This window comes from Cibotium barometz, chromosome 4 (assembly GCF_041138505.1).
Source record: "Cibotium barometz isolate CiBa-2024 chromosome 4, ASM4113850v1, whole genome shotgun sequence".
In the NCBI taxonomy this organism is placed as follows: domain Eukaryota; kingdom Viridiplantae; phylum Streptophyta; class Polypodiopsida; order Cyatheales; family Cibotiaceae; genus Cibotium; species Cibotium barometz.
In genome coordinates, this window is record NC_141049.1 from 45,999,237 (window position 1) to 46,019,408 (window position 20,172).

At 49.0% G+C, this 20,172-nt stretch overlaps 2 protein-coding genes across 2 annotated transcripts in view; one reads left to right on the forward strand and one right to left on the reverse strand.

Annotated features, from left to right (window-relative positions):
* The window catches only part of LOC147639314 (uncharacterized), a 117,258-nt gene that overhangs the window by 80,177 nt on the left and 16,909 nt on the right, over positions 1–20,172 (reverse strand). The gene's annotated exons all lie outside the window — the stretch shown is intronic.
* LOC147639315 (uncharacterized) lies at positions 8,402–9,870 on the forward strand. The gene has a single exon (XM_086783160.1). It carries the CDS (start codon positions 8,569–8,571, stop codon positions 9,607–9,609), a length of 1,041 nt encoding a protein of 346 aa, XP_086639286.1. The 5' UTR covers positions 8,402–8,568; the 3' UTR covers positions 9,610–9,870.

Below are 20,172 nucleotides of genomic sequence, written 5' to 3' on the forward strand. Positions count from 1 at the left end.
CCCGTGGGACTCTAGTTGAGAGAGCTATCCAGTTGGGCAGATCTAGACGCCCGAGGGTTCGCGGATCCTCACATCGGAGACGGTGCCTACACCGGAGGATTCAGAGCATCATTGCGAGGCATCGGGCTCGCCCGACCAGGCATCTCACTACGGCAGATATCCAGGCCATCCGGCAGAGACCCATGCTAGAGCTCCTAGGATGATTACGACTCCAGCCATATACTGTTGTAGTCACTGTCACTTTTGTACTCCCCCATATTCATGTATCCATGTACTCATGTACCCCATTTTGACCAGTAGCATTAGCTTCCCACTCTCCCTAGTTGCTGCTTCCAGATGCCCCCCCTACTGATGTATTGTGGGGCTAGATACTTAGTTCTTTTTCTTTTCTTTTCCAGACAGTGTATCAGATGTCACATGGTTGTAACTTTGGTCTCATAGGTCACTTTGGCCTTTTGAAGACGTTAATATAACATTTTTACTTTTTCATTTTTTTTCTCTCTCTCAACTCTCAACTTTCAAGCCACTCTCTCCCCCATAGGCCATCTCTCACGCCTCTCTCTCTCTCAAGCCTTTAGGCTCTCTCTCTCTCAAGAGTCAAGACTCAAAGCCTCACTCTCTCATTTTCTCAAGCCTCTCTTTCTTTCTCTCTCTCTCTCTCTCTTTTTTTTTTTTTTGAGGGAACACAGAGCTATAATACTGAGTATGAAAAAACCCCCAAAGTGCCAGAGGTGGCCTACTGAGGGGGCATACAAACTATGCAGTGAGAGGCGTGGAGCCTGTGAGCAGTCGGTGCTACATCACGGTGGATGATGTGATGAGTGCAATATGAACCACTGCGGGGGAGTGTACTCCCATCTAGCATGTCCTCCAACAATACTGAAGAAGAGACCCGTGCGCCCCCAACGACGAATGAAGGCCTGGAGTCTGTCCTAAGCTGTCTGTGAAGGCCGACAGGAATCATCATACGTGGAACGCAGTGCACGGATAAGATCGAGCCAAATCAGGACTAGAGTATCACGTGTCGATTGCCGCGTGTGACTAAGGACATGGAGACAACGAGCTCTCCAAATGTTCCACATCGCAATCGCAGCAATCACCATAAAAACATCATCCCTATGCCAATGCTCCATGTGCAAGGCGTCAGGAGGAATCATACTGAGGTACCCCCTCCGATACCCCGTCGCCGTAAGCATAAGCACAGCATCAGTGCCCTCACCCTCAAAGAACACATGAGGTCCCGGCCAAGGAAGGAGCCATAACACAGACCCCCAACTGAGGAAACCTGCATGCTGACCAGCTCTGCTGAGGAGAAGAGCCACTGCTCGCCAAACAGAGGAAGCCATAGGACACGACCAGAGGCAGTGGGCCTGAGACTCCTGAACCTGATGATCACAGCATATACAAATGGGATCATGGCCCATCAAGGCACCCCAAGTGCCGACAGCAAGACCAGCATGAGCAGTCAACCAAAAAAAGAGAGTGATCCGCCGAGCAATCCTCAGCCTCCAAATAGATACCCAGTACTGTGCCAGGAAGGCATGAGAGAGACCTGCATGTAGCCAAGTGCCCGAACGCATAGGTCTATGTACCTGTCGTCGAAGCAAGCAGTGCCTCCCAATCCGAACAGTATACCCGAAAAAGGAAGTATGCCTAGCGCCGGTCTCCACAGCAGGCCACTCCCATTCCCCGGGGTCCCAAGTCAGCTGCGAAAGAGGCCGTCCCTCCCAGATCCATAATCGCCAACGGGCAGCCATACCAATGTGAAAAGACGGGTCCACCTCCCGTCTTTTCCTGAAAGAGCCAACAACACGGATGGGAGTCCAGTCAGCCTGACGCAGCTCCTCTAGGCAACCCAAACCATGAAACTGTAATCTGACATGGCCAAAAGCATCTGGCATGCCCATAGGGATAAAAACCATTGGCCAATAACAATGAGAGCTCCAAACAAGAAAGGGTGTACCTGCAGTACCAAACATGCATAACCATCCTGAGTGCTCAGGCATCTCATGTAAACCCCGAATGGCACGATCCCAAAGCTCTGGAATAGCTGCATCAATCTCTGCAATCCGAGGCAGAATACCCCTGCCTATGGAGAACTCCTCCCCAATAAAATCCGCCGGAAGCTGCCGTGTCTGCGACCAAGCATGCATCGAAGCAGCCGGGCCGCTATCCCAAGCCGCCCAGTCAATGTGGGTCCTCTGGCCAAGCTGGCGACCCTCAGTATCCAACACATGGGGATTCCAGATCAAGGGCTGACGCTCAATCTCTGGCAGAGAGGCAGGAGAACGTCTATGCATGCCCTGTCTCATGGAGATCCATATCTGTAAAATGGAGCGCATGAAGGGTGACAGATGAGCTGTACGCAGAGGAGAATCTGAAAAAATATAGCGTATACACGCAGCCCAAGTATGACCATCGCGGGTTCCCAACTGCGGGGTCACTGTGTGCAAAACCGATCTGAAAAGAAGCTTCCAAGTTTCATTGCCCGGAAACAAGGCGCGGACAATGAACTTGGTAAGCAAAGCACGACACTGCATCTCTGGATCAATAATGCCGAGGCCCCCCTCTGCAATGGGCCGGATAATCGTCTCCCAACGGACTCTAGCTCTAGTGTCAACAGTGCCATCACGGCCACTCCACAGGAAGTTGCGAATCAGGCAGCGAACCTGCCGCATCACTCCCGTATGAAGCATCCAGCAGGAAGCAATGTACCAAACAGATGCCAACAGTACCTGATTGGCCACAAGGACCCGCCCTGCAAGAGACAAGTGCTGGGAAGACCAGTGGCAGAGCTTTCTGCGAAGCGACTGCAAAACCGGCGCAAACTGCTGCTGGGGAGTGATATCCAGTCCAACCTGAAAACCCAGATAGCGACAGGACTGACCCCGCTGCAACCAAGTAAACCCCTCCGCCACACCCCAAGTCGGGACATCAACCAGCATACCATATGACTTGTGCCAGTTAATGCAAGCACCACTGGCCAAGCAATAAACATCAAGAACTGAACGCGTCACATCAAGGACAGCAATGGCATAACGGACCATGAGCAAAGTATCATCAGCATACTCCTGATCAATCAGGTCACGCTCGCCTGTAAGTGGCAAGGTGACTCCCTGTATATCTCTCTGCCGGGCATGAAGAAAGTCAGAAAGGGCCTCTCCCACAAATAAGTACAAAAAGACTGCAAGGGGGCATCCCTGTCTCACAGAGCGAGAGATGTCAAAAGATCTACCAACAAAACCCCCAATAGTCACTGCACTGGCTGCTGATCTGTAAAGTGCAGATACTCCGGTGATCCACTGCTGCGGAAACCCCATGCGAGCAAGAGTACCCTCTAGGAAGGACCAATCCACCCTATCGAATGCTTTCTCAAAATCAAGAAAAAGCAATGCTAGGGGAGTGCCAGTAGACTGAGCCCACTCTACCGCCTGATGGTAGCAAAAGATATTATCCAGGATACATCTGTCCTGGATAAAAGCAGTCTGAGATCCATGAATGATGTCTGGAAGAAAGGGCCTCACTCGCACTGCCAGCATGGAAGCTAATATCTTATATACCGTAGGAAGGAGAGTAATGGGGCGCCACTGTCGCAGGAGCGTGCCATCCCCCCCCTTAGGTATAAGAGATATGAGCCCAGAGCAAAGACACTGTGGCATGGTCCCAGAATCATAAATCTCCTGAAGCCCTCTCAGCAAGGGCCCTGAAACTGCATCCCAATAAGTAATGAAGAACTGTCTAGAGAGGCCATCATCCCCCGGGCAAGAAGCAGGGTCTAGAGCCTCTACCGCCTCACGTAACTCCTGGACTGTGAACAAAGAGCAAAGGGAACGAGCCATGTCCGCAGTGACTGAACGTCGCGTGTGGGACCATACAGTAGCTCTGGCCGCCTGAATGTCATCTGTCAACGGATCAGCACTGAATAGATCAGCATAATAGGCTGTAGCAATCTCCAGGACTCTATCTGGGTGAGTCTGTAAATGCCCATGGTCATCCAAAACTGCACGAAGAGCAGTCCCACAAGGTCGCTCTCTATGTGATGCAAAGAAGTCTTTGTTCATTCGGTCACCGAGCGCTACCCAACGAGCCGCAGTTGCGTGACCAGAGAACTCAGACCTCCTCTCTTGAACTGACCGGATCTCATCAAGCAACTGTGCATGTAAACCAGCATAATGTGCATCTCCTGGGTGGGACTGCAAGAGACGCTGCACCGATGCTAATGGTGCAAGCAGAGATCGCTCACGCTGGGCCACCTCACGACGACAAGCGGAGGCGGTCTCCCGGCAAGAAGAACTAGACTCCCTGATACAAGAGGCAAGGAACTCAGCATGTAGGTACTGCACTGCAGAGGACTGCGAAGTGGGATCGGCTCCCCAGATCTGAGCAACCGAAGCAGAAAGATCGCTACCAGAGAGTAGCCTGTCCGGAATGCGAGACCCTCGGCGAACTGCATGAGGCCGCTCAAAAGAAATAGTCAATGAGACAGGGCTATGATCCGACATCGAGGTGCCAGGCCAGATGCAAGTGGAGCCGCCCAGGAAGGAGGCCCAATTGCCAACATAAAATCTATCCAGTCTCTCCAGTAATCGGCCCTGCTGACGGCGAAGACCCCAAGAAAAGGCCAAGGAGCAAGGCAGGCGGGCAAAAGAAGGCGTATACCACGCGTCAACAGCTCGAATGCATAGAAGAAACCTCTCCCAAGCATCCTGCTCTGAAGGTGCGATAGAGGTCAACACAGGGGCGACCTCTGCCTGGAAGTCACAGGCAGACTCAATGTTGTTAAAGTCACCTCCAACAACCCATGAGTCTACCGAGGAAAGCAGAGGACACAATGCATCCACTAAGAGGCTCCAGAAAGCTGAACGAGCTCTGGCAAGAGTCGGGGCATAGATCGACAAGAAGCCAATCCGAGAATCCGCAATCCTCACAATCACATACATCGCTCTACCAGGTACCAGAATACCATGCCGAAGTACCGAAGCCACAAAGGAAGAGCTAACAGAAATGCAAACACCACAACTGTGACCGGAGTCCCCAATGGCCGGCGACCAGTAAGAGCGGGACTCGGAGCCCAGGAGGTGACCAAAGGGATGTGCCAGCTTATGCTCCTGAAGCAGCAAGATGTCTACAGATGGCGAAGTGGCGCTAGCAATCTCCCGCTTTAGTCGGGAAGCTCTGTTCCCAACTATCCTCTAAGTGCATAAACCATTAACATTCCAAGAGAGGATATGCATAGCACCAAGGAGGAGGAAAAAACTGTATATCCAAATCAAACACCACGAGCAAGGAGTCAGCGGACCCCAAACCATAGGCATAAGGCAACCACAACAGTGTACAGCCAACAAGCCGACCGAAGCAATACATCCCATGAAAGAGCATGTACAACTGTAATCATAGCATCAAAAAACATCATGTAATGGCGATAGCAAAAATGACTGCATCAAAAAACATCATGTAATATGGCCAGCAAAAATGACTGCATCAAAAAACATCATGTAATATAGCCAGCAAAAATGACTGCATCACAATCTCTGCCTCTTGGAAGAGGCTGTCTTCTCCAAAGCATCATCCTGTGGAGGTAAACAAGGAATCCTCATCCCCTCTGCAAAGAAGCGAACATCCCCGAGCCACTGACTAACCACAGTCTGCGCACAACGCAAGACTGAAGCCACCCGCTTGATGCCCCAAATCTGCATAGAGGAAGGCATCGAGAAGGAGTCCTGTAAACATATAACCACTGGCAAGCAGAAGCAGGACTCGGCATCCAACCACTCTAACGCGCCACAGCAGCGTGGGAACAGAGAAGAGAGCCAGTCGGCGTCAAGACGGGCACCAAGCCCACCCTGCAACTGGGACAAAGTATGGGAGCGAACAAACTGTAGCACACTCTCTTCTGACCAAACCTCAGAGCCTCCGAAGGGTAAGACAAAAGAGTGCATCGGACCTGAAGTGCCCCCAACAAACTGCAAACCAGCACTTACTCTCGCTGATGGCTGTAAGACATAGAGTCTGATCAGGAAAGGGCCTAAGCCATGGCCGCTGCATTCTGCACGCGCTGCACCCCAAGCTGGCGGGCTGAAGTCTAGAAATGCACGAGGCACTCTAGAAGGCAGAGGAGGAGGCAGTGGAGGTGGAAGAGGAAGCGAAGGGGGCGGGATGGAAACCGGGGGCGCAGGAAGAGCCAGAGGAGCAGGGGGTGGGGCATCAACCTGCATGGCAGCCAGCTGGGAAGCCCGAGGCGAAGGTAACAGAGGGGAGAGAGAGGTCAGAAGACCTGTCACTGCAGGAGGAGTCTGCTGACCATGATCTTGAGAAAACTGAGTGCCCTGAACTGAAGAGAGAGCCGGTGAAAGAGGTCTAGCCGTAGGGATAAGCTGAGAAGGCGGAACTGGAGGAACACACCGCTCCCTCTGCTGGAAACTATGACGGCGCTGAACGGGCCTCCACTCGTCGACTGGAGCAGGAGCAGAAAGGGGTGGTGGACAACTAGATGAAGGAACATCTGGCTGCATAGGAGTCTTCCCCTTGCGCTCCGGCTGGACAGTGGTAGGACGCTGCTGACGAGGCGACGGGAGAGTGGGACACTGCCTGGCCAGGTGCCCCATCTCATGGCACCGAAGACACTGACCAGGTCGGCCAGTGACGAGGAGACGCTGAGTAAAACGACAAGATCCTCTGCCAGTAACAAGAATAGAGTCCGGAATGGCAGAAGAAGCAAAAAGCTGCACACGAGGAGGACCTGCTGATAAACGGACGGAACCTGGAACAACAATCCCCAAGTCAGAGGCTAAGGCAATGACAAAGTCCTCCTGTACGAACTGACGGGGCAACGAAGGCAGAGAGAGCGTGAGCGGAAAGCGTGGAGCAATCTGCCTGGCCTCGAACTCGTCCTCAGTGAAGGAAGGGTACCAAGGCAAGATATACAAAGCACGCCCCCCAGCGAGGATAGGGACCACTGCGCAAATGGCAGCCACAGAGGCTGCATCGGAGAGTAAGGCCATGAAGATCCCGCGGCCGAGATAGGAAACCTCCAGCACACGACCCTGGTGGGTACCCATAGCGGACTGCAAATGGTCACGCAAGGCAGCACGGGTGATGGAGCGACCTGTGATGCGTCCAACAACTGCACGTTCCCTGAAAATACGGCTCGAGGAGTCCGCTCCATCCATAACTCGGTCAGGAATCACAAACTGGCGAAGAGGTGGTGGGGGAGTCTCCTGGTGGAAACTCAGACCGGCGAAGACGCCATGCCAGCAAGGGATCCACAGAACGAGCTTGAGCGCACCTTCCCTCCCGGCGTATCAAGGACTGCTTGTTGATGGGGTGGTCGTGGATTTGATGCAGGCCGAGGACCTTCTCCCTTCTGGATGGCGGCGGGGCCTTAGCGGAGGGCTTGCAGGAACGGCTCTGTTCACCATCGCTTTTTCTTCTCCTTCTCTCTCTCTCTCTCTCTCTCTCTCTCTCTCTCTCTCTCTCTCTCTCTCTCTCAAGCCTATCCATCTCTTGAATCTTCTAACTTCTCTCTCTCTATTACAATGACAAGGGAGAAGAATGAAGCCTTCAATGTGCATGCTATCCATGTAGAGAAAGCCGATGGAAAGTCCAAGTCATATAGGTGGACTTGTAAGTATTGTGGCAAACAATACACAAGTGGAGTTACTAGGCTTCTCCAACATCTTGGAAAGGTGGGGGGGCAAGTTGCGCCATGCAAGGAAGTCCCCCTTGCTATATCCGATGAGATCTTCAACAAGATCAAGGGTGGATTGGGTGCTCACTGTGATAGTGGTAGAAGCTCAAGGGCGGATGATGAGGTCATTTCCCCACCTTGTGATACATCCTCCTCCGCCGCCTCCATCGGTGCCACCTCCATTGGTGCCGCCTCCGCCTCCTCAAAGAGACAAAGGCTTGAGTCTCCCATGAGGCAAGCCACCGGGGGGTTCTCTTCTTCTCTATCACATCTCCGAGAACGGCAACGGCTAGAGATTGCACGCACCATTATTGAGTGCAATCTCTCATTCCATGTGCTCAAGGTAGATCAATGGAAGTCAATGGTGAAAGCCATTGTAAATGTGGGCCCATGTGAAGGATGGACCGGCGTCTCCTATCATGACATGCGCACGAAGAGGCTTGTGGATGAGAGGGAGAGAATCGATAGATCTCTCAATCCGGTGCGGGCGGCATGGTCCAAGTATGGGTGTAGCATCCTCTCCGACGGATGGAATGACCGGAAGAAGAGAGGCATCATCAATATACTTGTCTCTTGCCCTCTTGGCACATACTTTGTGCGGGGCGTGGATTCCGGAAAGGCGGGGAGGAAAACATCGGGTGCATTCATATATCGCCATATCGAGCAAGCCATCATGGAGGTAAGTTTCAACTTTCAAATTGCACCTCAAGTCTTTAAAGTTTAGGCTTTAGTATATGTGATATGATCATATGTGGCTATATCATGACTCAAGTCTCATACCACATACGCTCATTGCATCCATTCATGTGCATTGTGACATGTAGGTTGGATCGAAGAACGTGGTGCAAGTCATCACCGACAACGCTTCAAATTGCCGTCGGATGGGGAAGTTGCTCGAGGAGGACTATCCCTCCATAGTATGGACGCCTTGTGCCTCCCATTGCATTGACTTGCTCATGGAGGATATGGGCAAGTTAGTGTGGATGAAGGAAGTAATGACCGAAGCTATCTCTATCGTCACCTTCTTCACCACAAAGGTGAAGGTGCTTGCCATGTTCCGCGAACATAGCAAGTTGGAATTGAAGAAGCCTTCATCTACACGCTTCGCCTACATGTGGCTCCTCTTGGAGCACCTCCACGATGTGAAATCCTCCCTTCGCCAAACAGTGGTCTCCACAATGTGGAATGAGTGGGATGAGCGAGAATCGGCGGAGGCCAAAGCCATGCAAGGGCTTTGCCTAAAGGAGGAGTTTTGGCAGTCGGTCTGCACTATTGTCATTGCGGTCACGCCCTTCTATAGGGTATTGCGGATGACCGACATGGAGGGAGCCACCATGGGCCTTCTTGTTCACTTCATGAGAGAGGCCATAGCAGAGTTACGCGCTTCTCCTTCCATCGACGAGGAGAAGCCCGATGGTATGTTGGCCATTGTGGAGAAGAGATGGAAGTGGATGCGAACACCTATCCATGGTCTTGCCACTTTATTGCATCCGGCTTACAAATCACCCGCCCTCTTCACCAACGTGGAGCTACTTGAAGCCCGAGATGCTTACTTGCCCAAAGCATTGCCGGAGGATCGCCATGGGAAGTTCCTTGAGGAGCTCATAAGCTACAATGACCAAAGGGGAGGAGCCGCATTTGCATCTACTACCTGTTGGAAGAGGGAATCCCTTGTGAAGCCCCTCTTTTGGTGGGAGACATTTGGGTATGCGCTCTCAAGCCTCCAAAAGGTGGCTTTGAGAATCCTAGCTCAGGATTGCTCTCCAAGTGCATGTGAGAGGAACTGGAGTTCCTACTCACTTGTACACACAAAGTTACGTAATCACTTGAGCACGCAACAGTTAGAGCGGCTAGTGTATTGCCGCGCTAACTTGCGCATGGTGCGCGCAATGCAAAAGATGGAATCGGCGAGACAGGTATAAGTTACAACTTATAAGTTATAAGTTATAAGCATTCAAATTTCAAACTTCAATGTTTATTGAAATTTGGAACCAAATTCTAATACATTGCTTGTCACTTGATCATTGTACAATGTAGGTGAATGTGGATGCATTCAAGCTCACAGGGGGCACTCTTGAGAGTGTAAACAAAGTGTAGAATGAGGAGGAGGAGAGGATCTATGCAGAGATCTATCGAGAGCTCGAGTCGTTTGATCGACGACCTACTCGCACTCGTCATGGGCGTGGAGGTAGTGGCAAAGGAGTGCAAGTAGGAAGCCGTGGATGCACGGTTCGTGGTGCTTCCAGGGACATAGTGCATACCTATGTGCGGCGTGGATCGGGTAGCTCCACACTCGCTCTTGCAGATGAGGATGCTCCCTTTGGCTTCTCACATGAGCTTAGAGAGCCCGAGTTCGATGATGAGGGCAACCTTCTTAGCGATGGCGACTTCGGCGAGGCCACTGATGTGTCCTCTTCTCATGAGGATGATTTCAGCGAGAGCTCTGATAGTGATGCCTTTGTCTAGTCTCTCCTTGGGCCTTGGCTCTAGCCTCTCTTTTTGTACTCGCGCCTAGCGCGCATGATCGCATCGCACCTCTATACTTTATGTACTTTTGTTTGTCACTTCAAACTTGTTTAGTTGTTTTTAATGCTATTTTGGTTTGAAACAACTTCTCTAGACTCTACCCTTCCAAATTGAAAATGTCTATGTTTGTAGGTGTTCTTTAATATAAAAAAACCGTATTTTATCGTACGGTATCCCAAAATTTCATATCGTACCGAAAATTCCCGTACGGTATCGTACCGTACGATATCGTATTTTCGTACTGTGACAACTATGGAACTTTGTGCAAGACTTTTAGATCAAAGAATGGCTATTAGCAAAGTAGCAACTCGTGTAGCTAAAAGAGGACGAAAAGTTTACTTTTTATCTTTTTCTTTTGAGTTAACTAGCTTACATGACTCTTTTGGAGAAAAGTGAGCTTGCATGATTTACTTTTAAGTAAAGTAAGCTTGCATGGCACACTTTTAGGTGCGTGAAAAGATAAAGCCTGCTCTTCATCTACCACCTCATGTACCACAGCACCCTTGTCACTAGAGCCTACATCACCTCATCTTTTGCTGCCACTACCACCTCGGAGTGCCTATGCATCCACCGACGCGAGCCTTCGACACCGACCACCTCTTGGAGTACTTTGCCCCACATCGACGCCAGCCTTCGTCACCAACCACGCTTCATCTCCGACATCATCTCTGCTTCTGCACTGGTCTTTCTACTCAGAGTCACCTCACATCAGAGGGCTCTTGTACATATGTTCACTCACCATTATATATAGACTCACTCACATATTTCATGCTGTGTTGTTTTGCTCTGATCCTCGTACATCTGGTCCTTTCGTCCTTTTGCCCTCCCACCCTCGTGCTCATTTTCCGCAATAATCAACTGTTTCCAGCCTTAACAATTTGTGCTTTGGGCTACAACCTGTGATGCTCTTTCTTTCAATTCAAACACCTGTGCTGCCAGGAAAATCCTTGCCATGTGGTCTGCCTTGATGGTCTTCCTCACTGGAATGAAATGTGCTTGCTTATTGAACCGTCCACAATGGTCCAAATACCATCATTCCAAACTTTGACTTTGGCAAGTCAAAAATGAAGTCCATCGCTATACTTTCCCATGGCCTCTCGGGCAAGGGTAGAGGCATAAGCAGTCCTGGAGTATTTTGACGATTATACTTGACCTTTTGACAAGTCAAGCACTTGGTTACATACTTGTCAATATCCTTCTCATGCTAGGCCAATAGAAGTACCGTTCCAATGCCTGAAGAGTCATGTGCAAGACATGTGCAGGGCTGATCCCAGGACTAATCCTGAAGGGCAACAAGATAAAGAATTAGGTTAGAACCAGATTTAGGAGCATACGTTGCTGTGGTGGGCAGGGAAGGACTAGTGGTGGACAAGAGAGGTTGTCGGCCAACGCTTGAAGTTGAAGAAGACCTATCGACTGTAGCAAGAGTACATGGTTTTGTCTAGGACCTGGCCGACGAGCAATCGGCCAGTTCACTAGTAATTCACAAGGCCTATTTAAGGCAAAGATGCTCATCGTTTTGATTCATTCAATCCAGCCTTGGATTGGGTCCTAGACTTAGGGATAGATTAGGTTTCACACCTTTATCCAAGGGCTGCAAGATTTGTACTACCTTTTTGTACATTATAATATACTGAATACTCAGCTATCTCTCTCTCTCTTCTCTATCTTCTATATGGGTTTTGCATCAGCATGTTCCAGGATGGTGTTTAGGGCTGAAAGAAGACTCCCAGAGCTTTTGCATGTGACATGCGTAGTAGAAGAAATACCTCTATGCCCTACATAAGGTGGTGCATGTGACTCCTCAATCACTTTTTGCCTCGAATCCAAACATGTATCCATAATCAAATATCCCTCTTTCAAGCAATAGTAATTAACTATCTGACCATCCTCTAGCTTCCGCATAATCTCATCAAAGTTCTCATCATGCACATAATGATCTCTCATGGAATCCAACTCTCTATGGTAGGCAATGGTCACTGAATGTACCCGTGGTCTCCATCTGCAACCACATTCTTCTTTCCAAGTGTATGGATAATCTAGAAATGAAACGTGGACAAAAAGTTTGCCCACCTCATATGCTTCTCGAAAAGCTTAGTTTGAGTCAAAAATATCTCAAACTTTGATGATCCATCTTCACCATGAAATCAGCCCCAAGCAAATAATGCTTTCATGAAGTAAGGACATGAATCACGAGACTAGAAGTTCTTTCTCGTAAACGTGCGAGTGTTTCTCAGCATGTTGCAACCTTCGGCTCTCAAAGGCATGAAAAGATAAAGCCTGCTCTTCATCTGCCACCTCATGTACCACAGCACCCTTGTCACTAGAGCCTACATCACCTCATCTTTTGCTGCCACTACCACCTCGGGGTGCCTATGCATCCACCGACACGAGCCTTCGACACCGACCACCTCTTGGAGTGCTTTGCCCCACATCGACGCCAGCCTTCGTCACCAACCACACTTCATCTCCGACATCATCTCTGCTTCTGCACTGGTCTTTCTACTCAGAGTCACCTCACATCAGAGGGCTCTTGTACATATGTTCACTCACCACCTTCGTGTTGCAAAACTGCCCCTATACAATCCCCACTTGCATCACATCCCACCACAAAAGAGTTCACTAGGTCTGGAATGACCAACATCGGTCTAGTAGTAAGCTTCTCCTTCAATAGGTTGAAGGCATATCTCTGATGCTCACCCCATCTGAACACTACTTTCTTCTTGGTTAGATCATGTCATGGAGCAGAATGGTGGTAAAGTTTCTACCGAAACTCCTGCAATAGGAGTATAACCCCAAGAAACTACACACCTCATGTACGGATTTCAATCTTGGCCAATTCTTGACCTCAAGCTTTGTTGGGTCCATCCGCGCTCCTTCCTTAGACACTGTGTGTCCAAGGTAATGTATCTCTTCTAAGAAAAACTCACTCTTCTTTCCATTGATGAACAACTTGTGCTCCCGCAACTCCTGGAATACCTCAGCTAAACGCTTTGTGTTCCTCTTTAGTCTTAGAAAACACAATGATGTCATCAAAGAAAGTGTCTGCATACTTCCGATGTGGTCTAAAGATCTGATCCATCATGCAGCTGAAGGTAGCCAGAGCATTTGTGAGTCCAAAAGGCATCACCAAATACTCATACAAGTGGTTCGGAAAACAATCTTGTGAGTATCATGTGGCTCGATCCGAATCTAGTGATAGCCACTCTTCAAGTCAATCCGACTAAAGAATGCCTCACCTTCCAACCGATCCAATATATCATCAACCCTCGGTATAGGAAACTGATTCTTGATTGTAATCTTGTTCAAGGCTCTGTAATCCACACACATGCGGAGTGAGGCATCCTTCTTCTGCACTAGAAGCACTGGAGAACAAAAGGGTGAAGAACTAGGCCGTAACAACCCCTTTGATAGCAAGTCCTGCATTTGTGTCATAATCTCTTCTTCTTGTACCGCATTCACACAGTAAGGAGGTCAATTCGGGGAGGAACCCCCGGAATCAACTCTATCACGTAATCCTCTGGTCACTTAGGATGCAACTCTCCTGGAATAACATTCATGAAGCAATCCTTGTATCCCTCTAGAAATTGTAATCTCTCCCTCTCAAGAGAGTTCAAATCTTTCACTGAGTCTTCACTCTTATCCTTTACAAAGATCATGTACGCAAAGATGGAAGACTTTATTGCTTTAAAAATAGATACATGGGATACAATAGTGATGGTATCTCCCTTCTTCTTTGCTACAATAGTGATATCCTTATTTTTATGCTTAAAAGAAATGGTCCTCTCTCGAGAATATGGATAATAGCACTCTTCTTATGGAACCACGGCATCCCCAATATAACATCCGAGTGCTTCATATGCGAAATGTAGAAACCCTCATAGTCCACATAACCTTGGACATGAATCCTCAACTTACCCCAATGATAGGTGTTACTACCACTGCATCACCATGAAACACTTGCTCCACATGCAAGGCCGGTCCCATCTCCTCGGGTTTGATACCCTTCGGTCTTTGTTGGCCTATTGAGTGTAGGCCTCCTGCGCTTTAGCCATTTTTTCTTTACTGACTCCAAAATCTCCTAGTAAGACTCCGTCAATCTGTTCGCTTCAGGTACTGAAGACGAGATTCTGGTCAATAGCGATTGGGATGCTCTTCCAACGCTGCTTCATATGGAGTCCTGCCAATAGCTGAAGAAAAAGAATCATTCAAAACAACTTGAACTAAAGACAAATATGATTCCCACTTACCTCGTTGATCGTGGACATAACACTTCAACTTGAACTAAAGACAAATATGATTCCCACTTACCTTGTTGATCGTGGACATAACACTTCATCATATCAAAGGCCAACTGGTTGTAGATTTATGTCTGGTCGTCCGTCTGTGGGTGAAATGCATTGGAAAAATTCAATTTAGTACCAAAGTTATCAAACAATGTCCTCCAAAAATGACTGGTAAACTTGGCATCTCGGTCTAAGTCCTGACACTATGGTACTAGGAATCCCGCCAATCGGGTACCGATGCCGAATGAACAAATGGGCAACATCTTCAGCGGTCACACTGGGCCTGCATGGAATAAGCATAACAAATTTGCTAAATCTATCAACTATAGTCAAGCACTGAGTATTACGCTTATCCGGACTGGGGGCATATTCGTAACAAAATCCATCAAAATATCTTGGAAAGGTCCCTCAAGAATTGGTCCCACGAGGAGCTTTCACCTTTTAACAAACATCACAATGTTGCACATATGCACACACATCTCGCCTCATCTTTGGCCAATAAAATTGTCCTTCTAACTTCTCCAAAGTCGAATTCATGCCCCGATGACCACCAGTAATGGTGTCATGGGCGTCATGGAGAAGACCTGCCTTGAACGACTTCATGACACACAGTCGACCTTTGTAGAAAAGCCGACCATCGCGTGTCAAAAAGTGGCATGGTCCTGTGGCATCCAATGCCTGTTCCCACTGTGTACCAAATTCCTCAGAATCTGCGTACGTGTGCTTCATGTCGTCTAGTCCCATACCAACAAGGTTGAGTCTAGTGGTCTGAATCAAAGTGACCTTACCCTGGAAGGTACTCAATCATACCACCAAATTGCTAGAATATCTGGCTCCAACGGTGCTGTCGGTCACTCCACTGTGCACCTGACATTGTCTAAATCCAACGTAATGCCTGATGGTCAGTGTGAACCTCAGAGTCACGGCCATAAAGGAAATGTTTCCAATGTTTCAAGGCCTAAATAACTGCGAGGAGTTCCCAATCGTAGACCGAGTAAATCTTTTCTGCAAGCAGTAACTTACGAGACATGTAAGCTACTGGATGGCCATTCTGTTGTAATACACCCCCAATTGCGATGTCACTCGCATCGGTGATCACTTGGAACGGCTCGTTCCACGAGGCAAGCGCTAGACAAGGCGCTTCTTATACAAAGCTACCTTAAGGTTCTTGAATGCCTCCAACGCTCGTGGAGTCATTTAAATCCGCTGCCTTTTAGTCTTGACACCCTTTCGCAGATCAGTGAGATCCGTCGAGAGTTCAAAAAACTTGTCTATGTGGGTGGAGTATGCTTGGTATATACCCACAAAGAATCTGATGTCATATGCAGTCTGTGGTACTTCCCAATTGACAATCTCGGCCACCTTGGCCAGATCAAGTCGAATGCCTTCTGCACTAATTATATATCCAAGGTAATGAACCTCGAACAAATAAAACTCCGACTTCTTCTCATTGACATAGAGCTCGTTGCTTTCCAGCAACTTCAACGCTTTCTCCACATCAATGTCATGCTGCTCAACCGTAGCTGAAAATACCAGTATGTCATCCAGAAATATGAACACACACTTTCCAATCGATTCCCAGAACACTTGCATCATCATGCGGTTTGAATGTGGTTGGGGTGTTCGTCAAGCCAAAAGACATGACCACAAATTCAGTGGGCCCGTTCCGTATGGAAGGCTATCTTGGGGATGTCCCCCTCAACAATCCTCACCGGGTGGTACCCACTCTTCAAATCGAGTTTCAAGAACACCTTAGCCCCATTCAGCCTCTCGAGAATATAGTCTATTCGAGGCATCGGGAATGTACTTTTGATAGTCAGCTTATTGAGTGCACGATAATCAACACACAACCGAGAAGACCCATCTTTCTTCTTGACAAATAGGATCGGTGCTACAAATGGCGACACGCTGGGGCGGATGAAGCCAGATTGCAACAATTCTTGGAGTTGGCGGTCCACCTCCAATTCCATTACCTTGAAAAGGCGATGTGGAAACTTGCTCAAGGGTTCCGTGCCTGGGAGGAGGTCGATCTTGTTATGACCCTGTGAAAATGGAACAGCACAAGTGTGGGCATGGTGGTTGCTGAGTAAAATAAATATTAAATGATTCATATTTGGGGTGCCCGGACAAAGAGAATGATGTGTGGACATACTCAGGTGTGAAGGGGGACCAAGAACATTAGTATTTTTAATGTTTTATCCATGGGTGGCCCCTAGGCCTAAGTGGCCCCTAGGAACTTTAATGAATTTTAAAGTAAGGGGCCTAGATATTTTTGGAGAGAGGGGCAACTCCACTTTTGGAGTTACACGCCTCTCTCATCTCTCTCTCTCTTGCTTTTGGAAAAAAAGTGCAAGTCTCAAGCGTGGAGAAGAGGAGAAGCTGGTCGATTGCATAGAAGAGTGCTGACTACTGTTTTCCGTACAGAAGCGCCCGTACAGTTGCAGGTACAGTCCACGTGGCTGCCCGTACAGGGTACGGCTGCTGCAGGTACAGGCGGCGCTGACAGAAGCTGAAGGTGGGTACAATACGTGCTGCAGATTGTGCTGCTGGTACAGGCGCAGCTGATAGGACAGGACAGCACAGACACCTGTACGGACAGGTACAAGCTGACACAGGCAGCGCAGACCTGTACGGACAGGTGCAGGCTGTCAAGTACTGTTCTCTCCAGCAGGTACAGGTGGAATCAGCAAGCGCAGAGAAAGTACGGACAGGTACAGTACGCTGACCTGTACGGACAGGTACCGGCTTCCGTACAGTCCTGAACAGACTGCAGGTGGTGCATCTCCTGCTGTAGCAGTTGCAGGCAGTGCTTTACCAGAGTTTAGTTGGTGCATCAGTCAAGTGGTTGCAGGGAGGCAAGTACAGACAGTTTCTTGCAAGTACAAACTCGTACGATTGGCCTTGCGAGTGCAGAACCACGTGCTGATTTGGTAAGCTCTGAACTGGTTCATCTTTCTTTCTTTCCATTGGCTTATGTCTGCTGCTGCAGAGTTGTGCTATCTGGCCCCTTGTGAGAGGAGGGGTATAGCAGATTGAAAGGGTGGAAACAGAGATTGGACAGTGGATGTATGTTTGTGCTGAGTTGTGGAACCATGTACATGGGATATGCCAGATGTGTGCTCAAGGCTGCCCTGCTGAATGGTCTTGGCTGATCAGAGGGAAACACAGAGTGTTGCTGTTGTGGGACACAGATCTGTGTGAATCCTCTTTGCTAAGAGGTCTTGTGGGCTGCCAGATTGGACATACAGGTGTATTCCCCTGGCTGGTTTTGTTGTACTCAGCTTTACATCTTTTTGAAATTGAATAAAGAAATACCGAAAGGGGCGCCAAGCTTTGGGGCCAACAGGTGTCGTTCTCTTTTCAGATTTGGGGCACTCTAGCTCCAATCACATTTGTTTTTATATCTGGACTACAAGTGGAAGGGTGACTGCTAGTCTACCGCACTTTGGTTTCTACCAGAGGCCGGTTTCAATCTTGTGGTCCTCCGGTCTGGACGGAGGGAGCTGGGGAGGGAGATTGTCCCGAAGAAAAATCTTCTGGAACTTTTCATGGAGAGCCAAATACTTCTCGGAAGCACTGGCCACCATTTGGGTAATCTAGATGTAAATCATCGCACAATATGCGCCTTTCCTGATTGCCCGTTTAGCCTGACTCATGTTTAATGGTCACTGGGGCGTTGGACACATTCCGGCTAATCTGGAAAGTGTGCTTGTCCCACTTGACATCAAGAAGGAACTTGTGAGGAACTTGTGAAACCATTGAATGCCCAAGATTATGTCTGCACCTACAAGAGAGGCAACCATAAAATCACGCACAAACTCTATGCCCTCCTGAATGACTAATTTAGCACCTAGAGCTTCAAACTCGACACTCGTCGTCATGCCTGTGCTAAAACCCTCAACTTACTTGTCCACCGAAGTCAAGACGAAACGGGCACGCCAAGCGGCCTGTTCCGTGACCACGTCCTCCGTGCTGCCGCTGTCAGACAAGACAACGACTCTCTAGCCACTTCGTCTTGAGCAATTCGTTGCACTCATCCTCTTGGTCATGGGCACCCTTCTACTTATCTTCGAGCTCTCGACTAATGATTGCTCCAACCGAAGCATTGGTATCCGAAAAACTAGGGGCAGCCACTGGGGTCTGTGTGGAAGCTGGACTCACCACTAAAGCCGGGGACAGCGGTCTTTGGAGTGGAAGTCTTCTTAGGACACTCTCGAGAAGTGTGTTCTTTTGTATGACAAAAGAAACACCTCCCCTCCTTGTACCGAGCGATCTCCTCAACACTCAACTTGCCACCGGTCTTGCCTGCCTCCGCTTTCTGGTCTCGAGTAAGCTTGGGCGCATTGGTCGAGTTCTTGGAGCCAAAGACTCCCGTGCTCTGTCCTGGGGAAGACCTCGTCTAGTTCTGGCCTTTTCCCCCCAAGGTGTTAGCCTTGGGAGTAGCCGGCTAGAAAGTCTTGGGCTTTCCGCCATTATGCTTCATTTCAACACTCTGCGCAAGCGAGAGTGCGTCTTCGAAGGTGGCTGGCCTAAACATACGCACCTCCCACTGGATTTGCGTGTCAAGGCCATACAGGAATTGCCCTTTCTTGTTCGTGTCAGATAAGCCCAATTGCAAACATAAGTTTGAAAGATTATTGGCAAACTAAAGGACTGGTTGCGCGTTCTAGCCCGCTCCCCTAAACTCATCTTCGAGTCACTCAAGGTAATGGGGCAGTAGAAACCGATGCTTACGGTCGCGGACAAACTCGTCCCAAACATAAGCTGCCATACCTAATCTGGTGTGGGCATGAGTCCACTGGGTCCATCAAGGAATGGCCTCACCTTCCAAGTACCAACTAGCTAAGATCACCCTGTCAATATCACTTTTTCGAACTGTGGCAAAGTAAGCTTCAAATTGATGCAACCATGAATAAAGAGTTGTGGGGTCGAGTTTAGCATTATACTTACTAAAATTCATTTTCTCGAGAAAATGATTTGAGGAAGCCGCTGGTGTCAGTCTTGCATCCAAAACCGCAAGGTATCGCTCATGTTCCACGCGTCGCATCGCGTCCTCTTCTCGTTGTCGAATCTCTAATGCACGCATCTGCAACTCAAGCATTGAACTCGGCTATGGTCGTGACCCTTCGAAGGGGTCCCTATGTAGAGGATCTGGAATCTGGGAAACGGAAGGAGAGGGAGGAGGAGACGGAAAGCACGGAGCTGGAGAACGGGTGCGCTCTTCCAGAGCTAGTACCTGTGCCTTCTACTCTTCCAACTTGGTACTCTGGTCTGTGATTGCTCCCATCATCTGTTGGAACATCTCTTGTACACTCATGCCTGATGCCCTAGCTGGACTGCCTGGTGCACTAGAGAGAGAGAGAAAAGAAAGAAAGATTTTAATAACGTCTTCCAAAAGACCGAACTCGGCCTATGAGAGAGAGAGAGAGAGAGAGAGAGAGAGAGGGAGAAGAGGACACAGTATTGGGTCCCGAATACCCTCTGTAGGGCCCCCACCATGACTGGTGTATTTGCTTTTATTAGAATGATGCAAAATCTGAAATAAAAGACTGAACCTGAACCTTCTTGGCTGAGATTGATCTCTGCCCTTGACCTTCAATCCTTCACCCTTGCGTTAGCTTCTCCCTTGGCTGTCCTGGCCCTTGAGTAGCTTCAGCACCTTTGTGACTTATG